Consider the following 23,436-nt stretch of genomic DNA (forward strand, 5'->3'; position numbering starts at 1 on the left):
CACTGAGCCAGCATATGGTGTTTCAGGGGTTGTTTGTAAACTCGTTCTCATAGTTGACAGATGATTTCCTATTGTTCCCTTTTCCCTTTCCCATGATCCTGCTCAGACCAAGGTTACTCCCAAAATTTTTGTTTGAGATGACCATCTTCAGGGAAAACCCTCACTTGCTTATCTTTTTACCCAAATTCTTACACATCCCAGACTGAAGCAATGCTTTTCACAGTGGTTGTGAGAAAAATGCCTTCTCATCTATGTCCAAGGCACAAGTTCATTCAAATTCTCGCCCATTGTCATCAAAGGCAAGAAGACAAAAAGGAAATCTTTCTTCTCCCAATAGCTCTCCAAATAAAGTTCAAATGGTTCACAACTAATTGTCTCGACTTTCAAGAGTTAATCTGTGCAACCCCCACAGATCTCACAGCGTTGTTGCAGAGCTGAATCTATGTCCTTGTATCTGCATTCATTGCCCAAGCCACCGTTTCATCCTTTCCTCCCCACCTCCCTAATTTGGAGGAACGTGGGGTAGCTTACGTGAGTTGCTTACGTTGTGATTAATGTCTGCAGATTCGTGTTAAGACACATACATTCAAAAGCCTGGAGGAAGAAGAACTTTTACTTTCCAGCAGTGTCTTGAAGCCCACTCTTCCCAACAGAGGAGCCAAATGCAGCGCTCTCCTCTGCAGCCACATGCTATAATAAATCATTTAACGGTCTGGGCTGTGGGAACAAAGTGAATTGCATATTAAAGAGCCTTTGAAGCAGTGAGTCATGATGAGACATGGAGAAAGCAACTAGTTGTGAATACAAAAAGCATTCATGAGCACAAGACACCTCTCAGAAAAGGACAGAAGGACAGAAAAGGAGGCAGATACTTTGAACACAGATACTTGGAAATACCCAACCAGAGGATGTTTCGTGATGCTGCAGGATGCTGTGAGCTCAGCTGCTGCCCGCTGGTGCATTTTGCAAGCCCAAATAACCACCAGGGTCGGTGCACACCAATGTCAGAACAACACAGAAGTGTGATCTGCCCAGAGGTGGCCAAGCTGGTGCTCTTGAAGTACTTGGGCAGTTCAAGCATGGCTTAGAAAAGCCACTTATGATCAGCAGTGTGAGGTATCACAGGACTGACAGAGAAGCCAAAACCAGAGGGATTTCCCTGGCAATGAAATGCTCAAAGAGTAAAATTGGCAACTGAGCAAAATCCTTCAATTAGAACAGGTGTTTCTTCAAGGTCAGCAAGCACAACCATTGTGCAAAGAGTGGGCACAGATCCATCACGCTTGAGCATTCCCACATTGCAGGGAAAGGCGTGGTTGTATTTCTGGGGTGCAATTAGGGACATCAATGGCTTCGTTAGGCATGTCAAAGGCTGCCAACCTCCATCCCCTATTCATCCCAAAGCCAGGCTCTCCTCCAGACCACAATCCACCTCCTTAAAGCAGGTCTTCAGCCTAACACCAAAAGCGTTCAGCAGTTGTTCAACAAATCAAGTCGTTCAATACTGTCAGTAATGTTTTATGTCCCAGAGCTTCTCTTCAGTTTAGTTAAAAACAGTGATTAATCACTGTCACAACTTGGGATTCCTGGCTTTAATTATGCTTACAGAAGGGTAAACTGAGTCCTTAGGCTGAAAAATGTCCAGAAAGACTCTTGGGAAGTTGCTGGGAAATGTGGGAAGGGGAGCTGAAGCTCTGCAGCCTCCAGCATCCAGCATTGATCTACTTTACCATCGACAAAAGATACAATTAAAAAGATGACCAATGATGTCTACCATATCCACAGGTGCTTTTTCACCCATCGCCTGGTAGGCACACAAAATTATGAATGAGTAAAAAGCCCTCCCGCATGTTGCTTGCATTGGAGTCAGACGGCTAAAGACACATACACAAAGTCAAAACACTTCTTCGGTACATATGAAATGACAAATGGATGCGAGCGCTCATGGTCACAGCCATGTGTGCCATTTGCCATCTCCTTAGAGGGACAGAGAGGAACCAGGATGCTGAAGGGAGCAGAAGACAAGTCTATGCATTTCACTGTGTCTCTGCCCTGTGAGGAAACCCAGGTGGGAAATGGGGGAAATGGGAAATTTCAGTCCCTCTGAAAGGATCATGCTGGGAATTCCTTTGTCTTCAGATCACCCATGTCACATCTACCAAGAAGGAGCTGGAGGAGAGAGGTCTGGGATCATCACAGTGAACAAAGGCTGGGTTTCTACAGCAGTAGTTACCTGTGGCCTTGGATTGATCCTCCTCAAGGTGGAGCCACACAACTATATGTACTTAAAGCCCTCCCCACTTCTGATCTGCAACCAGATCTTGCTGCCAAACCTGCACAAACACCATCATCTTCAAATCTTCCAACTCTCTCCTCAAAGTTGTGCACAAATGGCCAGCTGGGTTGGGACAGGCAGGGAAACAACATGTATAAATACACAATCCTCAATTTCTGAAGAATTAAGCCAAAATTAGTTGGGTATATTGGTTTTTATATTGCTGCCTTCATTGCTCATGGGAGATGCTTTTGCTCTATCTCCTTAGCAAAAAGTGCAAGCAAGGTCTGACTACCTCCCCTCTGTCTCCTTGAGTAGCCACATCCTCCTACATTTTTCCCTGAATACTCTTATGGATGTTTCCCCAAGTCTCTGAGCATTTCCATAGTGTGCTTGTCTTCTGATATTTGCTGCTAAAGGTGTAGTGCTGACACCAAAATCTGAATTTTGGCATACCGCTTTGCATCACCACCCCCAATGCAGCAGCCTCTTGTTTTATGCCGGCCGGCTTTGCTCATCGAGCAAAGGATATTGCAAGGGACATATCTCTTTTGCCCAGGTTGCTTGATGCTCTCAATTGGGCCGACTGGACATGAGGAAGAAGTATCTGGAAAGAAAGAAGGGGCAATAGGAAGTGAGGTGCAGTTTAAGATAGAAATTGAGCATCCCAAACCATAGCCTGAAGCATAAAATTGTTAGTTCAGTCTGGAAACTTTTCATTTAGATGCTCTAGACCCATAAATACAGAACACAATAGCAGAACAAACATAGTATACCAATGTTATAAAGCTTAAAAAATTAATTGAAATATTAATGAGAAAGCTGAGACATTATATTTTGATTTTGTGTGACTCTGACACATCCCCATCAAATCCATAATCAGAAGTGATGTGCTGTCTCAAAACACAAATGCCTTTGAAACAGAATACAGGTTCAACATGTTACAGCATAGAAATATTGAACAAACATTTCCTTTCTCACCCTAATTATGGAGCAGTGAATGTAGTAGCAAAGATGAATTTAATGAGTTTTATGGTGTTTTAAATAAGGAGAAAAAAGGCTTCTGTTTATTCCTTTGCAGCTATGTAGTTGGTCTTAATTTGCAGAACCGATGCTTCCATATAGCAAAGCGAACCGCTTTCATCACCTCAATTTAGCAAGTAGGGAAACTGAGGCACGAGGCACAAACTTTCTTCCTCTAAGGCCACTGAGTAAATGAGCAGCAGAACAGACCCAAACCCACAGCAGCAGTTCCCTGCTGCAACCACTAAGTAGCATCACCTTCATTTAACACAGATTATCATCCGTTTGCAAATGCGACTGATGGAAAAAGACCTACTGGGTCCTTTTGCAGCTCCCTGTAAGTGCAGGCTTTTTCCAGGCCATGCGCTGTAGGCAAAAGTGCTCTATACGATCCCTACATTAAAATAATTCAAGCAGGAGGACATCTCGCATTTCCTTTGGGGGAAACAATTCTGTAGCTGAATAGATTACAGCATTAGGAAATATTTCCTGATATCCAGCCCCTGACACAGCTTCTAGAATCTGTTGATATATTATTAATAGAAAGGAAAATAAATATAGGTATTAATGCCAGCAGACACTGTCTACTACTAATAGCTGCTAAAGTAATATATTCCCCTTGTTTTTAGCTTTTATTAGTCTTTTTGCAAAGGGTTACAAGACCCTTATGCATCCATTAGCCAGTCAGCCATGTGAAATTAATGTGGAGCAATTTTCATAAGCATTACTCAGAACTAATAATAATTAAGCATTATTTTCTGCTCAGATAACACAGAAAATAAAGTCTGACTTTTATGCCAAGATGGGTTCGCATTAGCTTAAGGTAGATGAATTAATTCTCATTTACAAAGCTTCTCCACCAGCTAGCCAGAAAATATCAAGGTAATTAAAACCAATTTGTGAGGTTCTGTCCCACTGCACATTCACTAAGTTTTACCATTGCTGCTAATTACAGGTGCTTTTATGCCATTGCAAAGGTGGGACAAGAAGGAGACGTTGCTGCTTGTCTCCTTCCCCACCACTTCCAAGAAGAGCAACCTCCTCGTGAAGACAAGAATGTGTATTGCAATGAACTTCATTGATGGAGAAGCAATGAAGGACCATGTGTTGCATGTAGGACCAGCTCAGCTCAGGCTGGGATGTGGACCTCTTAGCAATACAAGTAACAGGCCTCTACTCTAACAAAGGATAAAAAAATAAACTGTATTTGCTTTCTATTTACCATTCACTTGCAAGGGCTTAATTTTGGCTAATTACCAAGCCAAGGGTCTTCTGTAGACAGCACTTTATGGATAGCTCAGAAACAATTCTCTTCAGCCAGACAGATTTTTCTCGATTGCCTTTAACAACCAAAGCCCAGCATTTGCAATCCAGGTAAATTATACTGATTAGTCATATGATGCTACACCTTCCAACAATAGCCAAAAGATTGTTTAACTCTTCCTAGCTTAAGGAGACACTGAATTTGACATCTGTCATGTCCCAGCAGCTTGACGTATCACCTGAGCAGTTGCTGTGGTCTCTGAAGATGCTCTTTGCTGCAAGATAGAAGATATGTTAGTTCAGCTAATAATTATCTATAAGATTAACCCAGGGCTATCCTACCAACAGCTAAGACAATATGCAACTGAATAAGATAAGACTTTTCTTAGGTTTTCAGCTTTCCAAGGGGAGCAGCTCCTTCAGATGCCACGTCTTCATCTTGCATGTGAGATTAGCAAATAACTGGGCCTCATCTGACACACCCGTGTGGAAAATCTGGGTTTTTCAGAAGATTATGGCTTTTCTTCTCTGTGTTCTGGGTCTCCCATTTAATCTCTTTGGCCTCTCCATCGCTCCCCTGTCTCACTGTGGCATCTCATTTTGGTGTCTGTGTTCACCTGAGTGAGATGGAACAGGTTGACCTGAGCCATGACTCTATGGGTCAGCAGCAAAAGAATAATGAGACAGTAGTTATGAACTTTATTATGTTTTGAAAAACACCTTCTCTAGAGTAATCTAATTGCCATTAAAGAGATAAATAAAAGGAGACAATACTCAAGAAACACCAGCTGTGTCTCAGCCCTGGAAGGAACCTCCTTGTGATCTGCACCATTATCCACGCCTTCAATGAAGAAAGGTTTCCCCCTCAAGGCTGTCTCAGCCTCAATCCAGCCACGGTAGCTGTAAACAGACACTAAAATCTCATGGTTTGGCTTTTCTGCACAATCTTCTCCCCAGCTGACGATGCCGACCTGAAACCACTTCATGGTGTTCCAGTAGCTGCAAACCAGAGGTCCCCCGCTGTCCACCTATGGAACAAGGAGGGTGTTATAGTAGGACCAAGTGTCTCATAGAAGCTGCATCCCGAAGGCTGATTGGGAAAATCAAACTCTATCCCAATTTCATGAGGATTTTGGGTGACAAGGAAATTTTGGACTCAAAATTTCACAGCTCAGCCCTGAGATCCCCGCAGAACAAACAGATACAGAAGGTGAGAGGAGGAGATCAGTCAGAAGCTCTATCCCAGTGCCATGCCCTGTCCTTCTGGGCCTTTTCCACGTGCTCCTATGGCCTCAGAATGGCACCTGAATCCTGTCACCAACAGACAACATCCAGGAGACAAAAGGGACATTTGCTGTGACTGCTCATCCAGTCCTTCACTCTGCAAAACCGGAGCACGTAGATCCCGGGAACCTGCCACTGTTAATTGTGGGCGCTAGCATCCAGAGATTGCACACTGATGAACACTGATCCTGACAAATGCTTCTTGCAACCACACTAATAACCTGATGAAATTTAACAAGGGCAAGTGTAGAGTCCTGCATCTGGGCAGGAACAACCCCAGGTTCCAATATAGGCTGGGAAATTACATATTAGAGAGCAGTGTAGGGGAAAGGGACCTGGGGCTCCTGGTGGACAACAGGATGACCATGAGCCAGCACTGGGCCCTTGTGGCCAGGAAGACCAATGGCATCCTGGGGTGTATTACAAGGGGGGTAGTTAGTAGATCGAGAGAGGTTCTCCTTCCCCTCTACTCTGCCCTGATGAGATCCCAACTGGAATGTTGTGTCCAGTTGTGGCCCCTCAGTTCCAGCAGGACAGGGAACTGCTGGAGAGAGTCCAGCGCAGCCACCAAGATGCTGAAGGGAGTGGAGCATCTCCCATGGGAGGAAAGGCTGAGGGAGCTGGGGCTCTTTAGTTTGGAGAAGAGGAGACTGAGGGGTGATCTTATTAATGTTTATATAAAGGGTGAGTGCCACGAAGATGGAGCCAGGCTCTTCTCGGTGGCAAACAATGGTAGGACAAGGGGTAATGGGATCAAGCTGGAACACAAGAGGTTCCACTTAAATTTGAGAAAAAACTTCTTCCCAGTGAGGGTGGCAGAGCCTGGCCCAGGCTGCCCAGGGAGGTTGTGGAGTCTCCTTCTGTGCAGACATTCCAACCCGCCTGGACACCTTCCTGTGTAACCTCAGCTGGGTGTTCCTGCTCCAGCGGGGGGATTGGACTGGATGAGCTTTTGAGGTCCCTTCCAATCCCAAACATATTGTGATACTGTGATAATTTCACTAAAAACCTGTCTGCTACCGCAAGGGCAACCTCCCCTCCTGCAGAACATGCAAGCCTCCAAATGCAGATTGCAGCCACCCTGACACAAGGAATGTCCCTGAACACCAACAGCACGTCCAGTTGCCCATCCAACCTCTGTGTGCAATTTCTTGAGTATAACCCAAGGGACAAAACGCACCCAGCCAGGTCCACCATGTTTCTGACAGCGGTTTTCACCTTCTGTGCTGTGCGGCCCCTGCTCTAAATCAGTTTCCTTCCACAGTGGGTTTGAATCTTTTTTCTCCAGTGGCAAATAAGAAACTCGACACTAACCCATTTCCTGAGACAGACGTCTTTCTTGGGAAATGCTGTCCTTCCCTCTTTGCACGTTACCTTGAGAAATGTCTTTGCCATTAATGTATGAACCCCCTTCCGCCAGCAGCTACCCCAAGCAATCACACGTTAATTAATGAGTGAGGAAGTGGCTGTGGTCCCCTGTGCAACTCATCAGCACCTGATAAGGTCAATAGGCAGAATTCCTACTTCATTAGATGGAGGGTCCAAACCCAGAATATGTTTATCTATATTTTTGGTTCAACATGCATACAGAAGGGAAAAAACAACATAAATACAGAGTAATTGTTGTTTCAGCATTTCTAGAATCACGGAACCACAGAATCATTTATGTTGGAAAAGATCTTTAAAATGATCGAGTCCAAAAGTAAATTCAATACTGTTTGCACTGCAATGGTGTTATTGTAACTACATGTCTGCATCTCCCCCAGTGCTGCTGGACCTTCTCCCAACTCGGGATCTAAAGATGTTTTCCAATCCTGTTTTAGCCAAAAATGAATTGCACAAGTGGCCTTGCAGTGACCTTGGATCCATGTATTATCAGTGTCCTTGGCGATGGCATCCTGTTTGAACGAACGAACATCTCCTAGGCTGTACGCACAATTAAATTACTGGGAATTTTACTGCTAATTCCCTCAGGGCAGGAACAGTCCAAACGTGTTATCCCGGTAGTGAAAAGAAGGCGCTTTGAGCCTCCTACACAATGATAATAAATGAAATCGAGAGAGTGGGAGCCGTTCGCAAGCCGGTGACGCAGCCATGGCTGACGAACCCTTGTTGGTGACATGTCGGAATGCGTCGTGCTGATTTTTCCTGATACAGGAGATTTTTAGCACTGGCATCATCGGGGTGGATCGGTTTCCAAGCGCCCAATTTGGAGGCTGCTCACCCTTGCAAAGGACCTTTCTCCCAGGGCGCTTAAAAACCAGTTAATTCCTGATACCTTGTGACCGTCCTTGGGGGGAAAAGTCTTATCGCATTTCATAGCTGAGAAAACCACAGCAGAAAAGGGATATGATTTGCATGAGGAGATGGCAGAGCCAAGAAACCCCTCTTCAAACTACAGATCATGCGGTTTTCCTTTCAAATCAGAGCAGCTTTTCCCTTTTTACCTCTTTAACCATGTTCGTTTTGTTCTCTGCCCAGTCTGCAGGGCTTGGGGACTGTCAGCTGCAGAAAGCCATTTAAAACCTGGGCAGAGAGGTGGTCAGTCAAGGCTGTGAAAACCCAGGCAGCAGCTGCAAATCCATCTCTCTCATCCACAAGCCCTGAGACCCAAATCCTGCTTCGGATCCCTAAATCCTGCTTCGGATCCCTAAATCCTACCTTGGATCCCTTTCTACATGGGCTGAGCTGGTCGCAACACTCAACATGCCGCTTTTCTTAACTTCAGCTGCGTAACTTGTTGATTTTATCACAAAGTGGGCTAAGTCATCCTCTCCATGTGATAATCTCGCTCATGTAATTATAGCAGTACCCCAGATGAATCAGTAGCCTGGTTTTTATAGGCCTAAAGATAGAGAAAAATAAACTCAGTTCTTGGGAACTTTTGAATATCCCTGTATTCACCTTAAGCTCTCAAAAACATGGGCCCAAGGTTTTCTATCCTTTTGTAGGGGAGTGTGTGGGAGGAACAAGTTTTGAGCACTGCTGCAATTATCTGTGATGCTTCCAAAAGCACTAATTTAATCAACGCTCAGGTTAATGACTCTGAAGATCAAAGAACTTATTAAATGCTGCTTTCAGCCTCCTGTGCCCTGGTGGTGAAATGCTTCTGGTCAGCAACACGTACCAGTTACCTGCTCCTGCTCTTCAGTCTGAGTGCCAAGTTTCTGGCCAGCAAAAAAAACCTAAACCCAGCGTCTTTGCTTTTTGTTTCTTGTCTAATAGAAGATGAATGAAAAGCAACCACATCAAAACAAATCTGGTGCTGAACTCATGCCTTCCACAAACACATGTTAATCCTCCCATTAGGAGAGGTGAGAGCAATGATACATTCACTGATAAATAGCTCTGGCTTGTATAAAAATTGTCACTGACTAACAAGGCACTTGGTTCACTGAAGCTGATCAAAAGTTCCATCCTTTTCATCATGGCCAAAGCCTTTCTGTGAACATCAGCAGCCTTTCTTCTGACTTTAGTGGGCTTTGGATAAGGAGTGTAATCTTCCTTTCGTATTTGTATTCACGTCTGCAACATGATAATTGATCAGAACAAACACGTTCAGTCGCATAAATCTTCTTAGGTGGGAGAAGCTCTGGGGAAGGGAGAACAACCCATCTGATACTCATTAGGTGGATGCACAATCCTTGCAAGTCACTGCTGGTTTCATTTTCATCTTGGTAAGCCCTGTGTAAATTGGAGAGAATCAGCGTGTGAATAACAACATTTGCCATTAGAGCTGCCCTGGCTGCAGGAAGGAAAGGCTTTCGCAAACAGATGATTTCTTCAGTTATTTCGCCGTAACAAGCTGTCTTTGGAGAAAGCTGGAAGGAAGGAGGTTATGGCCATTTTTAAGATGGAGGTATTGAAAATGAACCAGGTAGCACAGGGCACCTGGACTCCTTTCACGGGACCCCTCTGAGATCTCAGGTGAGAGCTCCTGTGTCCCTCCATCCCCGTGATGGAAAATAAGTGAACAAGACCTCTCTACTCCATCCAAACATATGTCAGCAGGGTCCATTAGTAACCATAGTGGCAAGGACTTAAAGGCAGTTGTAATGCATCTGTCCAAAGACCCATGTGGCCCCGACGGCTGTCTCTGACAGTCATCTGTAGCACGTGCTCAGGAAAGGAGAATGAGAAACAGGGTTGTATTTACATCACGGTGGTTAATAGCCTTAGAGAGATCTTCATCCAGGAAGTTGCCTAATTGCTTTTTGAATCCATTTATCCCTGAGGATAAATACCCACAACATCCTGGTCAGTGACTTCCATAGTTTAATTATCTGTTGGATGAAAAAACACTTCCTTGTCTTTGTTTTAAAGCTGCTGCCTGATACGACCATCTGACACCCCCTCCTTCAGGAGGTTTGAACAGCAGGGACAAGAGAACAGCTCTTGACTGTTCTTTCCTTGCTGTTCACGACTCCAAGAATCTGTGTCATATCCCATCCAGATATGTCTTTTACATGCCTCAGGGTCCTGCACTGTTATTCTCCTTTCCATCAGAAGCCATTCCACATCTCTGTTCATCCTTCCTCCTCTACTCTCCTAAAACTACTACTTATTTTCTGAGGTGGTGTGGCCAGGAACTGCACACAGCACACAAGACATAGGCATTTACTTTGCTACCTATTCACAGAATCCCAGAATGTCAGGGGTTGGAAGGGACCTGGAAAGCTCATCCAGTGCAATCCCCCCATGGAGCAGGAACACCCAGATGAGGTTACACAGGAAGGTGTCCAGGCGGGTTGGAATGTCTGCAGAGAAGGAGACTCCACACCCTCCCTGGGCAGCCTGGGCCAGGCTCTGCCACCCTCACCCCAAACAAGTTTCTTCTCAGATTTAAGTGGAATCTCTTGTGTTCCAGTTTGAACCCATTGCCCCTTGTCCTATCACTGGTTGTCACCAGAAGAGCCTGGCTCCATCCTCCTGACACTCCCCTTTTCCATCTTGATCCCCATGAATGAGTCCCCCCTCAGTCTCCTCTTGTCCAGCTCCAGAGCCCCAGCTCCCTCAGCCTTTCCTCCCACGGGAGATGCTCCACTCCCTCCAGCATCTTGGGGGCTGCGCTGGACTCTCTCCAGCAGTTCCCTGTCCTGCTGGAACTGAGGGGCCACAATGGACACAAGATTCCAGGTGTGGTCTCCCCAGGGCAGAGCAGAGGGGCAGGAGAACCTCTCTGACCTACTGACCACCCCCTTCTAACCCACCCCAGGTACCATTGGCTTCCTGGCCACAAGGGCCCAGTGCTGGCTCATGGTCACCCTGCTGTCCCCAGGACCCCCAGGTCCCTTTCCCCTAACAATTCATAATGCTCTCATCGCCTTTCTGACCCACACAAAGCCTCGTGCTGATGTTTTTGAAGGACTATCCTCAGTTACTCCAGCATCTTTTTACATAGTAAATAGCTAATTTAGACCCTATTATTGAGTGCGTACAGCTGGAGTTGCTTTTCCCTATATTTGTTTCTTCGCCTTTATCAACTGTGAAGCGCACCTGCTGGTTTAACTGCCAGTCACTCAGAACAATGAGATCCTGCTGCACCTCTGCATGGTCAGTTTTAATTCTGACCACTTGGAATAACGCTGTGGCCTTGGACAACTTGGTCATCTCAGCATTTGCTCTCCTTGAACATAATTCTTTGGATGCCAACACAAGTCCCCTTGTGAGCCCCTTTCTCCCATCAAATCCTTCCTCTGTGTTGCTTCCCTTTCAAACTGAAGCCCTTCTGCTTCATGACAGTTCAGTTTCTCCTTGAGCCTTGAACTCTCATTAATAGAGCTTTGGAAATCTCAGTGCGCTGTATCAGCTGGATCACCCTCTGCCACATGCTTGTCAGCTCCTTCAAAGAATTTAAATCTGCCTGTGAGTCATGATTTTCCCTTAAAGCTGTATTGACTCACTGTAATCGAATGAGAAGCGGCTCCTCTGAGTCATCACACCCATTCCCCCACCCCCAGGGCAAGCACATGGTGGGTTTTTTGTGTTCAGCTGGATCCAGAGATGTTCTGCTCCCCACAGCTTCACTCACCAGGCACACAAAGCAATGCTGGAACCCCTTGCTGCAAAGCAAACAGCTTCTAGTTTGAGGGACCAAAAGCTACAACCCAGAGGAAGAAAGCAGAAGAGACACACAGCACCATCAGCATCCCAGGTCCTTGCAATAGGAAGGGACGTTTTTGACAGACTAAAGAATTAATCCACCACAGCCAGCATGTGTTCACATGTCTGCCCATATCATAAAATGATGAAAGCCCTATAAAACCATGGGACACAGGAGAAGTGTTCTGATTCCAATGAGCTGTACATCAAAGCACCCTTCAGAAGCAAATTTAAGAGACTGCAAGTGTAGAAATGCCTTTCTACTGCCTTGTTCTGGGGCTTCCAGGATACTGTCCCATTTAGACCAATCTGCCCCTTAAGGAAAAAAAACCCCACTCCATCATGTTAGCAATAGTTCAGTGATGGAGAATCCATCACGAGGCTGGAGAGTGGATCACTCTCTTAAATACTAAGGTAAAACAGTAATTTTGTAAAGTTGGCACTAACTTTGAACTGAAACGTGGTTGGCTTTGACTCCTGGCCCCCAGGAGACCTTTGTGTGACAGGCAGAAGGGCATTTAACCTCAGACCTCATGCAAATCCTCCACCACATCATCACCTATCCACCTCCACTCAGGTATTTTGAACAGTCTTTGCAGGTTGCTGGTTTGTGACCTTTTCCTTGAGACGGGGGAAGTACGATGCTAACGGTATATCCTGGGGTATCTAAAATTACATGGGAGACTTACATGAAGGCAATGGTCCTACCTCGGAGCCATGAGTCTCCCTATGAGCGAGACACCTTGGACTTGCTCTTAGTTAATAGGAAGCAATAAGCAGTCATACAGGGAATTATTTTAAAATAGTTAAAACAGTCTCAATGACTCATATGTCAGAAGTGCTTTTTTCCTCCCTATTGATGTAAGGATGATTTGGTAGATGCAGATGACTACAAGAAAGACATTGCCAGATAAATCCCGCCCAGGGCTGTACAATAACTACTGCTATTGTATAGTTATGTAGGGTGAGAACCCTGAGCATCCCATGACGCTATAAAGGTATTTACCCTTTCCAAAGTGCTGACAGTGTATGTGGGCAGAACACATTACAGGTGAAGGAAAGAGGTGCTTCTCTGCCTTTTTCGCAGAACTAAAGAAATTAAAACCTAGAGCCCTAGATGCACCCTAGCATCTTTCCAGATATTTATCAGGGATGGCCAAGATCATGTCCTGTTACAATTTGTGGAAAGCGTAGGTACCTTCAGCCCATGCCTCAGATCAGCCCTACACCAGTGCAGGGCATGGTGAAGCTGAGCTGGAACCATCCCACACCTTGTTTGTGGCCACGCAATGATTCTTTCCCCTGCAAGTCAGGCCAGGGACTGGGCCCCCCCTTGATCTGCTGCTGACCTGAACTGTACATGAACTGTGACTCCCAGCTGAACACACTCTGTCCTAATCATCCCACAGACCTCCTTTGCAGAAACTCTCTGAAATATAATTGGGCCATTTACTGAATTTTGTCTGGATGGGCAAGACACTGAAGAGGCATTCGCTTTGTGAGTCTCTTATACTCTAATTATTGTTCAAGTTACCATTGCATCAGAGGCTAACAAAAGATGCTTAAGAAAGCAAGGAATTAGACATCAATTGTGGTTCACGGGGTCATGGAAGAAATGTAGCGCACAAAAAAATAACACATAGGCCATCTCTAGTGTCTGTTCTCTAGCACTTGTACCCCATGAACATCCATTAATGCTAATGTTTATGACTAAATAGAACTATAAGTCAATTACAGATCCTGTTAGTGTTAATTCACAGTCAATCTATATATTTGTCTGCAGAACCGCTAGGGAATTGGTATACAATAGATTTTCTTTTTAAGTGAATGGATTTTTTTTTTAATTACAAATACTCAGGAGCTCTGCTATTCAATCTCCTTGAGTTATTATAGGAATATGGTTAGTAATCCACATATTAGTCGTGTCTGGCCCTAGTATGATGGCAGCTGGTGAAATGTCTGAGCTTTTCTGTTAATGTCCTGTTGCCATATGGGGGTATTAAGCCAGTGGTCAGCAGGATAAACCTTCTACATGGTGTCTCAGTGAAGATATCTGTGTGGCCTCAGTTACTCACAAACCAGCTTGCTGCAACAGGGAAAATCTAGCACACAAATAGCACACAGGGCAAAGACCTAGGATGGTAATCCTTTGGGTTCAGATCAGGATCATGTGGACCTACAGCCTTGGTTCTAGGTGCAACTTACCATCTTAGCCTGGCTCTGGACATGAACAAATGTATCCAGATCCTCAGCAAAGCTCAGGTGAAGTTTACATAAGGCTTTTGTCTGCTTCATGTCCACATCCATCATGCACCTGTGCAGTGAATGGCTTCCAGGTTTGCTGTGACCACCAGCAAGCTCAGTATGAGCTTTAAATGCCCCTTCCAACCCAAACTATACTGTGGTTCTATGGTTCTATTCTGGGTGGTCTGGAGATCACCCAGGAGATGGCTGGTCAGCATAGACAATGTGGCAGATGCACCTGACCCTCCCCACCCCCTGAAAGCACCAGAAACTTCTAGACCTATAGACCTCTATGGTCATGCACACGCCCCTTGGTTGACAGACAGGGCCCTCGACCAATGAAACACCTCAGCTGAGAGAAGTTTCTGGAGCACTACCATAAATGACTACAGCTCAGATTTCACTTAGGGCATAAATGGAGCCAGTGGAGAACCATGTTGAGTTGCTCCTCTTGGAGTGCTGGGTTGGCAGTGGAAGACTCTCTTGCTTAGATTGGGATCCCACCTAAGGAAACTTCCTGGAGGACTGAGACACCTTGCTGAATTGGTGAGTGATTGTATCTCCTGTGTACCCTTGAGAGTCCTCACTCTGACATAGAGTGGGAAGATGTGCATTTTGAATCATCATTCTAGAGTTTTGGGATCCCTTGAGTCTGAATCAGCTGTGTAGTAACTGATCTCCTTACCAGCATCTGAATCTGTGTTTTATGATGTTGTTGGAGTGCCAAATAATTTTGGATAAAACCTGTTTCTAGTTGGTTCTCTGCTAAACAGTTGTGGTTAGAATAATGTGTCTTTGCCTAAACTGATTCTTGGGGTGCTTCTGCAACACAGTCAGATTTCTGTACCAGCCTAGCAACGCCAAAATGTGCCCTACCTGGTTTCAGTCAGTGCCTCCCAGAAAATCATCCATCAGCAGAATGCTTCCCCTCCAGCAAATTAACTAATTCTGATTAAAATTCACGTCCCTTGTTTCTCTCTTGAAGAGATTAGCTTCTAGCCTAGGGTGTGGTTTTGTCTTGTTCTTGTTATTCCAGGTTATAGGACGTTTCTGCCCGGTCAAGCTTCCAGTTGCTGGGTTATGATCATTATCACACATGCAGTCGTTGTGTACTTCTCTGCTAGGAAAGCTTACATTTCTAGTTCGTTTCTCAGACAGCTCTAATATTATTGTAGATCAAAATAGCACTCTCATCATCTTTCTGAATACAGGAGATTCATTTTGCTGGCTACAAGTGCTCTTGGTGTTTCACCAGCATAATTCAGCTATAGAACTTAAAGCTGGGCTGGGAAGTGCATTCTTTAATCATGTTAATGTTATCCTGTGGCAGTTTTCTTTCTAAGATGTTTGATTGAATTTAATGGAGGTGAAAGTCACTGGATGAATGGTTTCAGAGACAGATGCTTTCTGGCTAATCAAAAAGTGATTTTGCAAAGCAAAGCTTCCCCTCCACTGCTGAGCTACGGGTCCAGTTCACAATTGCTTTGCAGCCCCTGGTCCCTGTACCCACTGTCTTTGCCAAAAGGTCAGGGATGTCTCTTTGTTCTGGATGTTGCTCTAGTTCCCTTATTGCATGACTCCCATAGAATGAAGCTGTCACCTGAAAGAAGGTTGTAGCGAGGAGGGTGTTGGTCTCTTCTCCCAAGTAACAAACAATACGACAAGAGAAAAAGGCCTCAGGTTGCACCAGGGGAGGTTGAGGTTGGATGTGGGGAACAATTTCTTCCCCAGAGGGCTGTGGGGCATTGGAACAGGCTGCCCAGGGCAGTGCTGGAGTCACCATCCCTGGAGGGGTTTAAAAGATGGGTGGATGAGGTTCTAAGGGACATGGGTTAGAGGTGGACTTGACAATGTGAGGCTAACAGTTGGATGTGATGATCTTAAAGGTTTCAACCAAAATTATACTATGATTCTATGCATGCGTCTGCCCATCTGTTGCCCTGCAAACATATGCACACGTGTAAGAAAACCCTTGCCCAGTGGAGGATGGAGGCCTTAGTCCTGAAGCAGAGGCTTCAGGAGACCCCTGTCCTTGCGGGGCTCTTGGAGGAGAGAATAGAGGTTGGATGCTGTGAAAGAAAAGGTGTTTTGGGGCTTTCAGACTTTATTTGACATCAGGGCAGCAATCCTGCAGGTGGGAGTATGTTCGGAGTGAGGTTTTCCCACATTTGTGTCAGCTCTCTCCTCTGAGATTCCCTGATGTCAAATACCACTTTAAAATTTAAAACTACTCTTTAAAATTTAGCTTGGAAAGTCCATCATCCTGTATGACTAACTCATTGCAATGAGATGTGAAGAGTTCTTGCACCCACAGACCAACCTGCCATGTCAGCAAAGGACATCTGGGTCAGGGCCAAGACCTCAACCGAAAAAGGTTTCTAATATTAAATCCAGCACTCCTGCATTAAGTTTTTCTTCCAATTCTTTTGCTTTGACAGTCCTGGACAAATTTTCCTGTCTCCTTTCAGTATTTAATGTGGTGGTAGAATATCCCTGCCTGGCCCAGGGCTGAGGGGACACCAGGCAGAGGAGGATGCAGCCCATGTCATGCTGGGATGTGAGACCTCACCTCCCATCCCTCCCACCACTGCACAGCTGGGCTACAGCAGACACTGGGTTTTTAAAATGTTATGAGGTGCCAGTTCCAATTCCTGTGCCCAGAGCCATCAAAAACTATCTCCTGTCCAAGGGGACTTGTTGGGACCCACGCTTTTCCCATGTCCTCCTTGCAGCTCACTTGCAGAGCTCCTGCCTCTCTCTCTGCATGGAGGGAATCAGGGCAGCGTGTTGTCATCCCTTAAAATAATGCGAACCTCAAGATATGTAAATTCTTTCAGTTTTAGGTCAGTCTGCTCATATAACAAAGACAAGAGTGACTTGCAAAACACCTAATCATGAATTACAGACACTACTGAGCTTGCAGTTTTAGACATTTTGAAGCCTCCACGGTTAGCTGAGTCTTGCTTTAACACATATCTCAAGACAGTTGGATAAAGTGTCCTTTAGCTGAATGTTGCTCATTAATATGCTAAAGGGATTATGTAATACAATATGCAAGTGTGTGACCAGTTGGGTGTGAATATAGTGATAAGATTTTGCACGTAATACCTTTTACTTTTCTTGCTGGTATGCTGGCTGTATTCCAGCATCCAGACTTGTGCAACTCTGTAATAAACAGAATCACAGAATCCCAGAATGTCAGGGGTTGGAAGGGCCCTGGAAAGCTCATCCAGTGCAATCCCCCCATGGAGCAGGAACACCCAGATGAGGTTACACAGGAAGGTGTCCAGGCGGGTTGGAATGTCTGCACAGAAGGAGACTCCACAACCTCCCTGGGCAGCCTGGGCCAGGCTCTGCCACCCTCACCCCCAACAAGTTTCTTCTCAAATTTAAGTGGAACCTCCTGTGTTCCAGTTTGTACCCATTGCCCCTTGTCCTATCACCGGTTGTCACCGAGAAGAGCCTGGCTCCATCCTCCTGACACTCCCCCTTTCCATCTTGATCCCCATGAATGAGTCCCCCCTCAGTCTCCTCTTGTCCAGCTCCAGAGCCCCAGCTCCCTCAGCCTTTCCTCCCACGGAGATGCTCCACTCCCTTCAGCATCTTGGTGGCTGCGCTGGACTCTCTCCAGCAGTTCCCTGTCCTGCTGGAACTGAGGGGCCACAACTGGACACAAGATTCCAGGTGTGGTCTCCCCAGGGCAGAGTAGAGGGGCAGGAGAACCTCTCTGACCTACTGACCACCCCCTTCTAACCCACCCCAGGTACCATTGGCCTTCCTGGCCACAAGGGCCCAGTGCTGGCTCATGGTCACCCTGCTGTCCCCAGGACCCCCAACTCTCTTTCCCCTATGCTGCACTCTAATAGGTCATTCCCCAATTTATAGTGGACGCTGGGGTCTATGGGTGCTAAATTTGCTGCTCTTGTCTATATGTGCTAAATTTGGCTCTTTTGTATGCTCACTGGCTGAAGAACATGGGTTTTGGGACAAGTGAGGAGAACATGAGAGGCTCATCCACACAACAACGTGTTCCATTTCCAGCACCACCCCTACTTTCCAACCTCAAGAGTCCTGCACCCCCACTGCCCAGGTCAATACGCCTTTGCAGGCAGTTCCTTGACCCCAGGCATCCTGCCTTGGCCTCCTGCAGAGAAGCTTTAGCAACCCCAGGAGGCTGTGGGAAAGATCACTGTTCATCATTGAAGCAAAGCTGCTTCTCCTCCAGTGTCTCTGTGCCCCCATAGGCGGCATGGCCATCCAAGAGCCTGTTTGGTTTACCTGGCAGGAGCTTTGTTCTCCTTTCTCCAGCTCTGCACACACCACGTTCTCCCCTAGCTCCGGCATCCGCTCCAAGCACTGCTCCCTGCTGATGAGCTTCATCCGTGCTTTCTGCAGCAGCTGGGATGCTGGCACCGCAACCTCTAACCAGCAAGCGAGAAAAGAACGATTAGCAAACCCTGAACAATGAACAAACCCTGCAGAGCAGCACAGGCTTGTGAGGGTGTAACTACAGCTGGAGATGAGCACTTTGGACTGCTCCAAGCTGAATTTGTAAAGCATCCTATGGCAAGAGCGCCTCAGGGCACAACTGTATGGTCTTCAGGTCATGAGGGCTTATAGGGGCTGTCCAAATGTTAGCAAAGATAAATTTGTGCTCTTGATTTTATGCCAGCCTAGGAGGTGGATAAGTAGGTAGAGTGGGGGGAAGTGTTAACAGGAAAAGCTGAAATCTTGAGAAGTGGAGGCTTGCTAAATAGGATTTTAAAACAACACTTATTTTTGTAGACGGACTCTGGTATAGCGTGAAGGACCCAAAGGGATGGCTGACCCTATGGGTGTTGGTGATGACCTGGGACAAGCTGTGCTTCACTTCTTGGGTTTCTCACTCATGGTTCTGGGGATTCTCACTCATAGTTCAGGGATTCTCCCTGGGGTCCTGTGAGACCCCTGCAGAGGAAAGTCCACTCATCTTGTTATCTCCATGCTCTCCTGGGGGGCTGTGAGGCCATGCTTCACCCAGGGGACCAGCTGTGTCTTTCACAAAGTGGCTCTCTTCCATCCTTCAAGATGGAACAAAATCCACAAGAAATTTCAGCTGTCACCATCCATCAATAAAAAGACTGAAAATGCCCAGGGCTACTTGGAAAACCCACTCATTTCACTCTTAAAGTGAACCTGAATGTGAAGGATAAAACTGGCTTTTGGAGGATGTTGCTGCTGAAGACACCAACAGATTTTCAGAAACTCCTGCCATATTTCACTGAGCTAAATGGCCCTGGTGCCTTTGGGGAGGTAGGACTCAAAAAGACATAGGGCAACTCCATGGAAGTGCCAACAGATTGAAAGGCTTCAATGGAGGCATCTCCAAGGAGGTGGCTCAACATGAGTCACCGTCCCTGGAGGTGTTTAAAAGATGCATAGATGAGGTTCTTAGGGACATGGTTTAGTGACAGTGTGAGGTTAATGGTTGGACTCAATGATGTTGAGGGTCTCTTCTAACCAAAATGCTTCTGTGATTCTATGAGGTCTAGTTGCAGTTGAAGGGGAGTCAGGCTAGTGCCACCCGAGGTGACAGCTTAGAGATATCCACCTACAAAAGGCTGGTAGAGAGGAGAAATGACCCATTTTCGCCTGGCGAGGAACAGCACGTCGTACTTTTTGGTATGGCCCACATCACACATCCTTCTCACCAAAGTCAGCTTCTACTAGTTTTCTTCTGAAACATGTCCCAGACAGAAGGGCTGTGTGCCAGGGCTGAGCGCATTGGCCCCATGCAGGATGCAATTTGGAGAGCAGAAGCAATGTCAGCTGAGCCCACCAAACAGCGGGAGACCCATCTCCAGAGCCATGCCGCGCATTTTGCAAGGAGACCAGCTCAAAAGAAACCCTACCAAGCTGTGGAGCGACTCTGCAGCACATACCTGGTTTTCTGTTTCTAGGAGCACGTTACCTTGGTGAAATGGGAGAGTTTCACAACTATAACACAGTGTTGTGTTGCATATTAATGTTATGTGAGGCAAATAAAGCCTAAGAAGGAATATGCAGAGTTTCAGAGAAGATACCATAACTCTTTGGAGCAGAATAACAATTACTAAATGGGACATGGACTTACTACATCCTAGGATGGACTGTTAAAACCATGCTGCCCACTCTGTCCCAATTAACTCTTTCCAATAATGAAATCACTCATTAGCCATTTACTGACGTTTGTTCAGGACAGACATTTTGGGTCACAGTCAGTGCTGGAGCTACTTTCATTAGGGCTTAAACAAGAACAATTAGCAATCTGCTGTTCTAAATGAGTGAAGAAGAGGGGCGGCCAGTACCATTGAATCAATCTGATTGTCATTAAGCCAATGACAACCCTAGACCTTTGTTTCTCTTACTCCAGACCACTTCAGACCCAGCCTAACTTACCAGGGCGGAGCTTGTCTGTCTTTGGATGCCAATAAATGCATCCAAAATAAGGCTGAGCTCCTGCAGAGCAAAGGTAGGTGGCTCTAAGGTTTCAACTTGAACATTTTTGCTTAGAGTACCCAGGACTTTGTTCTGGGGTCAATAAGTGGCTGGTTCTTGCACTGGAGAGAGAACTGGTGGAAGTGCAGAGGCTGTGAGGGTCTGGATGTGTTTACCAGGGAGGTAGAGAGTGGAAGTCAGCGTGGGTAACCCCTCCTGAGACAGAACATCTACTTTAAATGGGTAAAACCCAGCCTCCATTAGCAAATAGATCTCCCAACCGCATCTCACCTGAACTTGTGGTTCCCCACCCAGTAGCCCAGCAATGTTGCCACGTATTGATGTCGTAAATGAAGGGCAAGCAGATGGGCATCTTCTCATCGGTGAACTCAACAGGAGAGCTGAGCAGGATCAGAGCAATATCGTTTTGCATGCTCACACTGTCAAAGTTTTCATGGAGGATCAAGCTGTCCGGCTTATGTTCTTCCAGCGGGAGGCTGAGGTCAGTTCCCCCCACCACAACGGTGAGATCTGGCGGCCTTAGAAGCAAAACAAAAGCAGTGTAGACATAAGCAAACATGAAGGCTTTGTGTTGTAAAGGTTGGTGCTTCCTCCCTTGAGCAGGTTAGGGTGGTGCTCAGGAAGGTTAGCTATAAATATCGCAGAAATCCACTCTCACTTCTAGGCAAAGCTCATTTTCAGGGGAGAACAGATGGAGTGGGCTGGATTTTCAGCATCGCTGCCCCCAGCCAGCTGCTCCAGGTTGTGGTGCCACAGGTTGTTTGTCACTAAACAGCCCCAGCTCTTGGACCTGCCAAATTTCAGAGGGGAGCTCACAGAGGGCTGGACTCTGCCCCTGAGAATTGCATGGGGTTGATTTATCCAGAAATTGTGGGTTTTTTTGTAAAATCAGACTGTCCATGGGGTTTTGCTATATGAAAACAAAGGTTATTTGGGGGTTGGAATAAGCTGGAATGGAATACAGGGAACTGCTGGAGAGGGTCCAGTGTAGGGCAACAAAGATGATTAAGGGAGTGGAGCATCTCCCTTATGAAGAAAGGCTGAGGGAGCTGGGGCTCTTTAGTTTGGAGGAGACTGAGGGCTGACCTTATTAATGTTTATAAATATATAAAGGGTGAGTGCCACGAGGATGGAGCCAGGCTCTTCTCGGTGGCAAACAATGATAGGACAAGGGGTAATGGGATCAAGCTGGAACACAAGAAGTTCCACTTAAATTTGAGAAGAAACTTCTCAGTGAGGGTGTCAGAGCCTGGCCCAGGCTGCCCAGGGGGGTTGTGGAGTCTCCTTCTGTGCAGACATTCCAACCCGCCTGGACACCTTCCTGTGTAACCTCATCTGGGTGTTCCTGCTCCAGCAGGGGGATTGGACTGGATGATCTTTTGAGGTCCCTTCCAATCCCAAACGTACTGTGATACATCTCTTTTTACAAGGTACTGCAACCCATGTATACATACAGGAAATACTTGGTGCCATCAGAACAGCATCATGGGCGCTTATACAAGGCTGCTCGGACCATCCTTCAAAATATTCCCCTCTGCAGCTCCTGGTTATGCAGATTTCTGCACATTTCTCTCGTAATACTCCCCACAGGAGACAATTCCTGTTTTCAGGGCTCTCTGGCTCAGTCGCATTTACTGTGCACTTGACCCTAAGGACATACATACCCTACACCCCCAAGGAGGAAAGTTACCAACCCATTGTGCCTGGGCTGTCCTCGCTTCCCCTGGGTACTCACACTTCTTCTGCAAAGCAATGGGCAGCGGTTAAAATCCACAGCGCGCTGATCATGGTCCCTCCGCAGATGTGTTTCCCGCTGCTCTGGATGCTCACGTGCCACGGGAACTCCCCAGCATTGGCATATCTACCCCCTGCGATCTTCTTGCCAGTCAGCTGGAAGGACTCGAAACCTGGTCGGAGGCCACACTCTGGGTACAAAACGAGACAGATTGCCCATGTACAGCAGTGTCACTGCCTGTGCTGCTAAACTAGAGGGGAAGGCCATCAGATAAAGCACTGGCTTATAATTATCCATGCTACTTGGTCTCTGTGATAGCCTCTGGAATGGTTGTAGCCTCCTCAAACCTGCCAAGCAATGCCCAGGCAGTTTGGGGTCTAGCAAGGCCATAGACCCCAAAGCAGGTTGAATAAGATAGTTCAGTGCATGTGAGTCAAATTCAGCATCAGGCTCTAGTGCAAGCTGTACTCATATGCCATCAGGTACAAGGAACAAGCCCGAGCTGATTTCATTTACCAATACATTTATATCCCATAGGGCTGGTCATTTCTGAACATAAAAATTTGAGAAAAAAAACCTGCATGGATGCTGCTGATCAGAGAAGTTAAACACAAGAGGATGAGGAGCAGCATTTCACGCCCAGTCATGGACCAACACTCTTCAACAACATTTAGAGCAGTGATGCTTCTGCAGACACCTCAGGACATGTTCCCCAGTCCATGTTCTCACTGAAGGCAACACTGCTCTGCTGGAGAAACCAGGATGTGACATCACACAATCCATTGCACAGAATCAGAGAATCACAGAATGTTTAGGGTTGGAAGGGACCTCTGGAGATCCCCCAGTCCAATCCAGCTGCTCACGCAGGGTCACAGAGCAGATCACACAGGTGGGTCCAGGCGGTTTGAATGTCTCAGAGCAGGAGACTCCACACCCGCTCTGGGCAGCCTGGGCCAGGCTCTGGCACCTCCCAGCAAACAAGTTTCTGCTCATGTTCACATGGAGCCTCCTGTGTTTCAGTCTGTGTCCGTTG

The 23,436-nt window shown here is 46.4% G+C and overlaps 1 protein-coding gene across 1 annotated transcript; it reads right to left on the reverse strand.

Annotated features, from left to right (window-relative positions):
• Positions 1-5,286: 5,286 nt before the first annotated feature.
• LOC309438080 (serine protease 55-like) lies at positions 5,287-22,950 on the reverse strand (the record flags this gene model as incomplete). Its single annotated transcript, XM_082048987.1, has 5 exons — positions 5,287-5,589; positions 18,470-18,612; positions 20,939-21,186; positions 22,404-22,593; positions 22,920-22,950. 5 exons carry the CDS (start codon positions 22,948-22,950, stop codon positions 5,287-5,289), a joined length of 915 nt encoding a protein of 304 aa, XP_081905113.1.
• Between the last annotated feature and the right edge of the window lie 486 nt (positions 22,951-23,436).

This window comes from Streptopelia decaocto (genome assembly GCF_964273445.1).
Source record: "Streptopelia decaocto genome assembly, chromosome: 3".
Taxonomy (NCBI): domain Eukaryota; kingdom Metazoa; phylum Chordata; class Aves; order Columbiformes; family Columbidae; genus Streptopelia; species Streptopelia decaocto.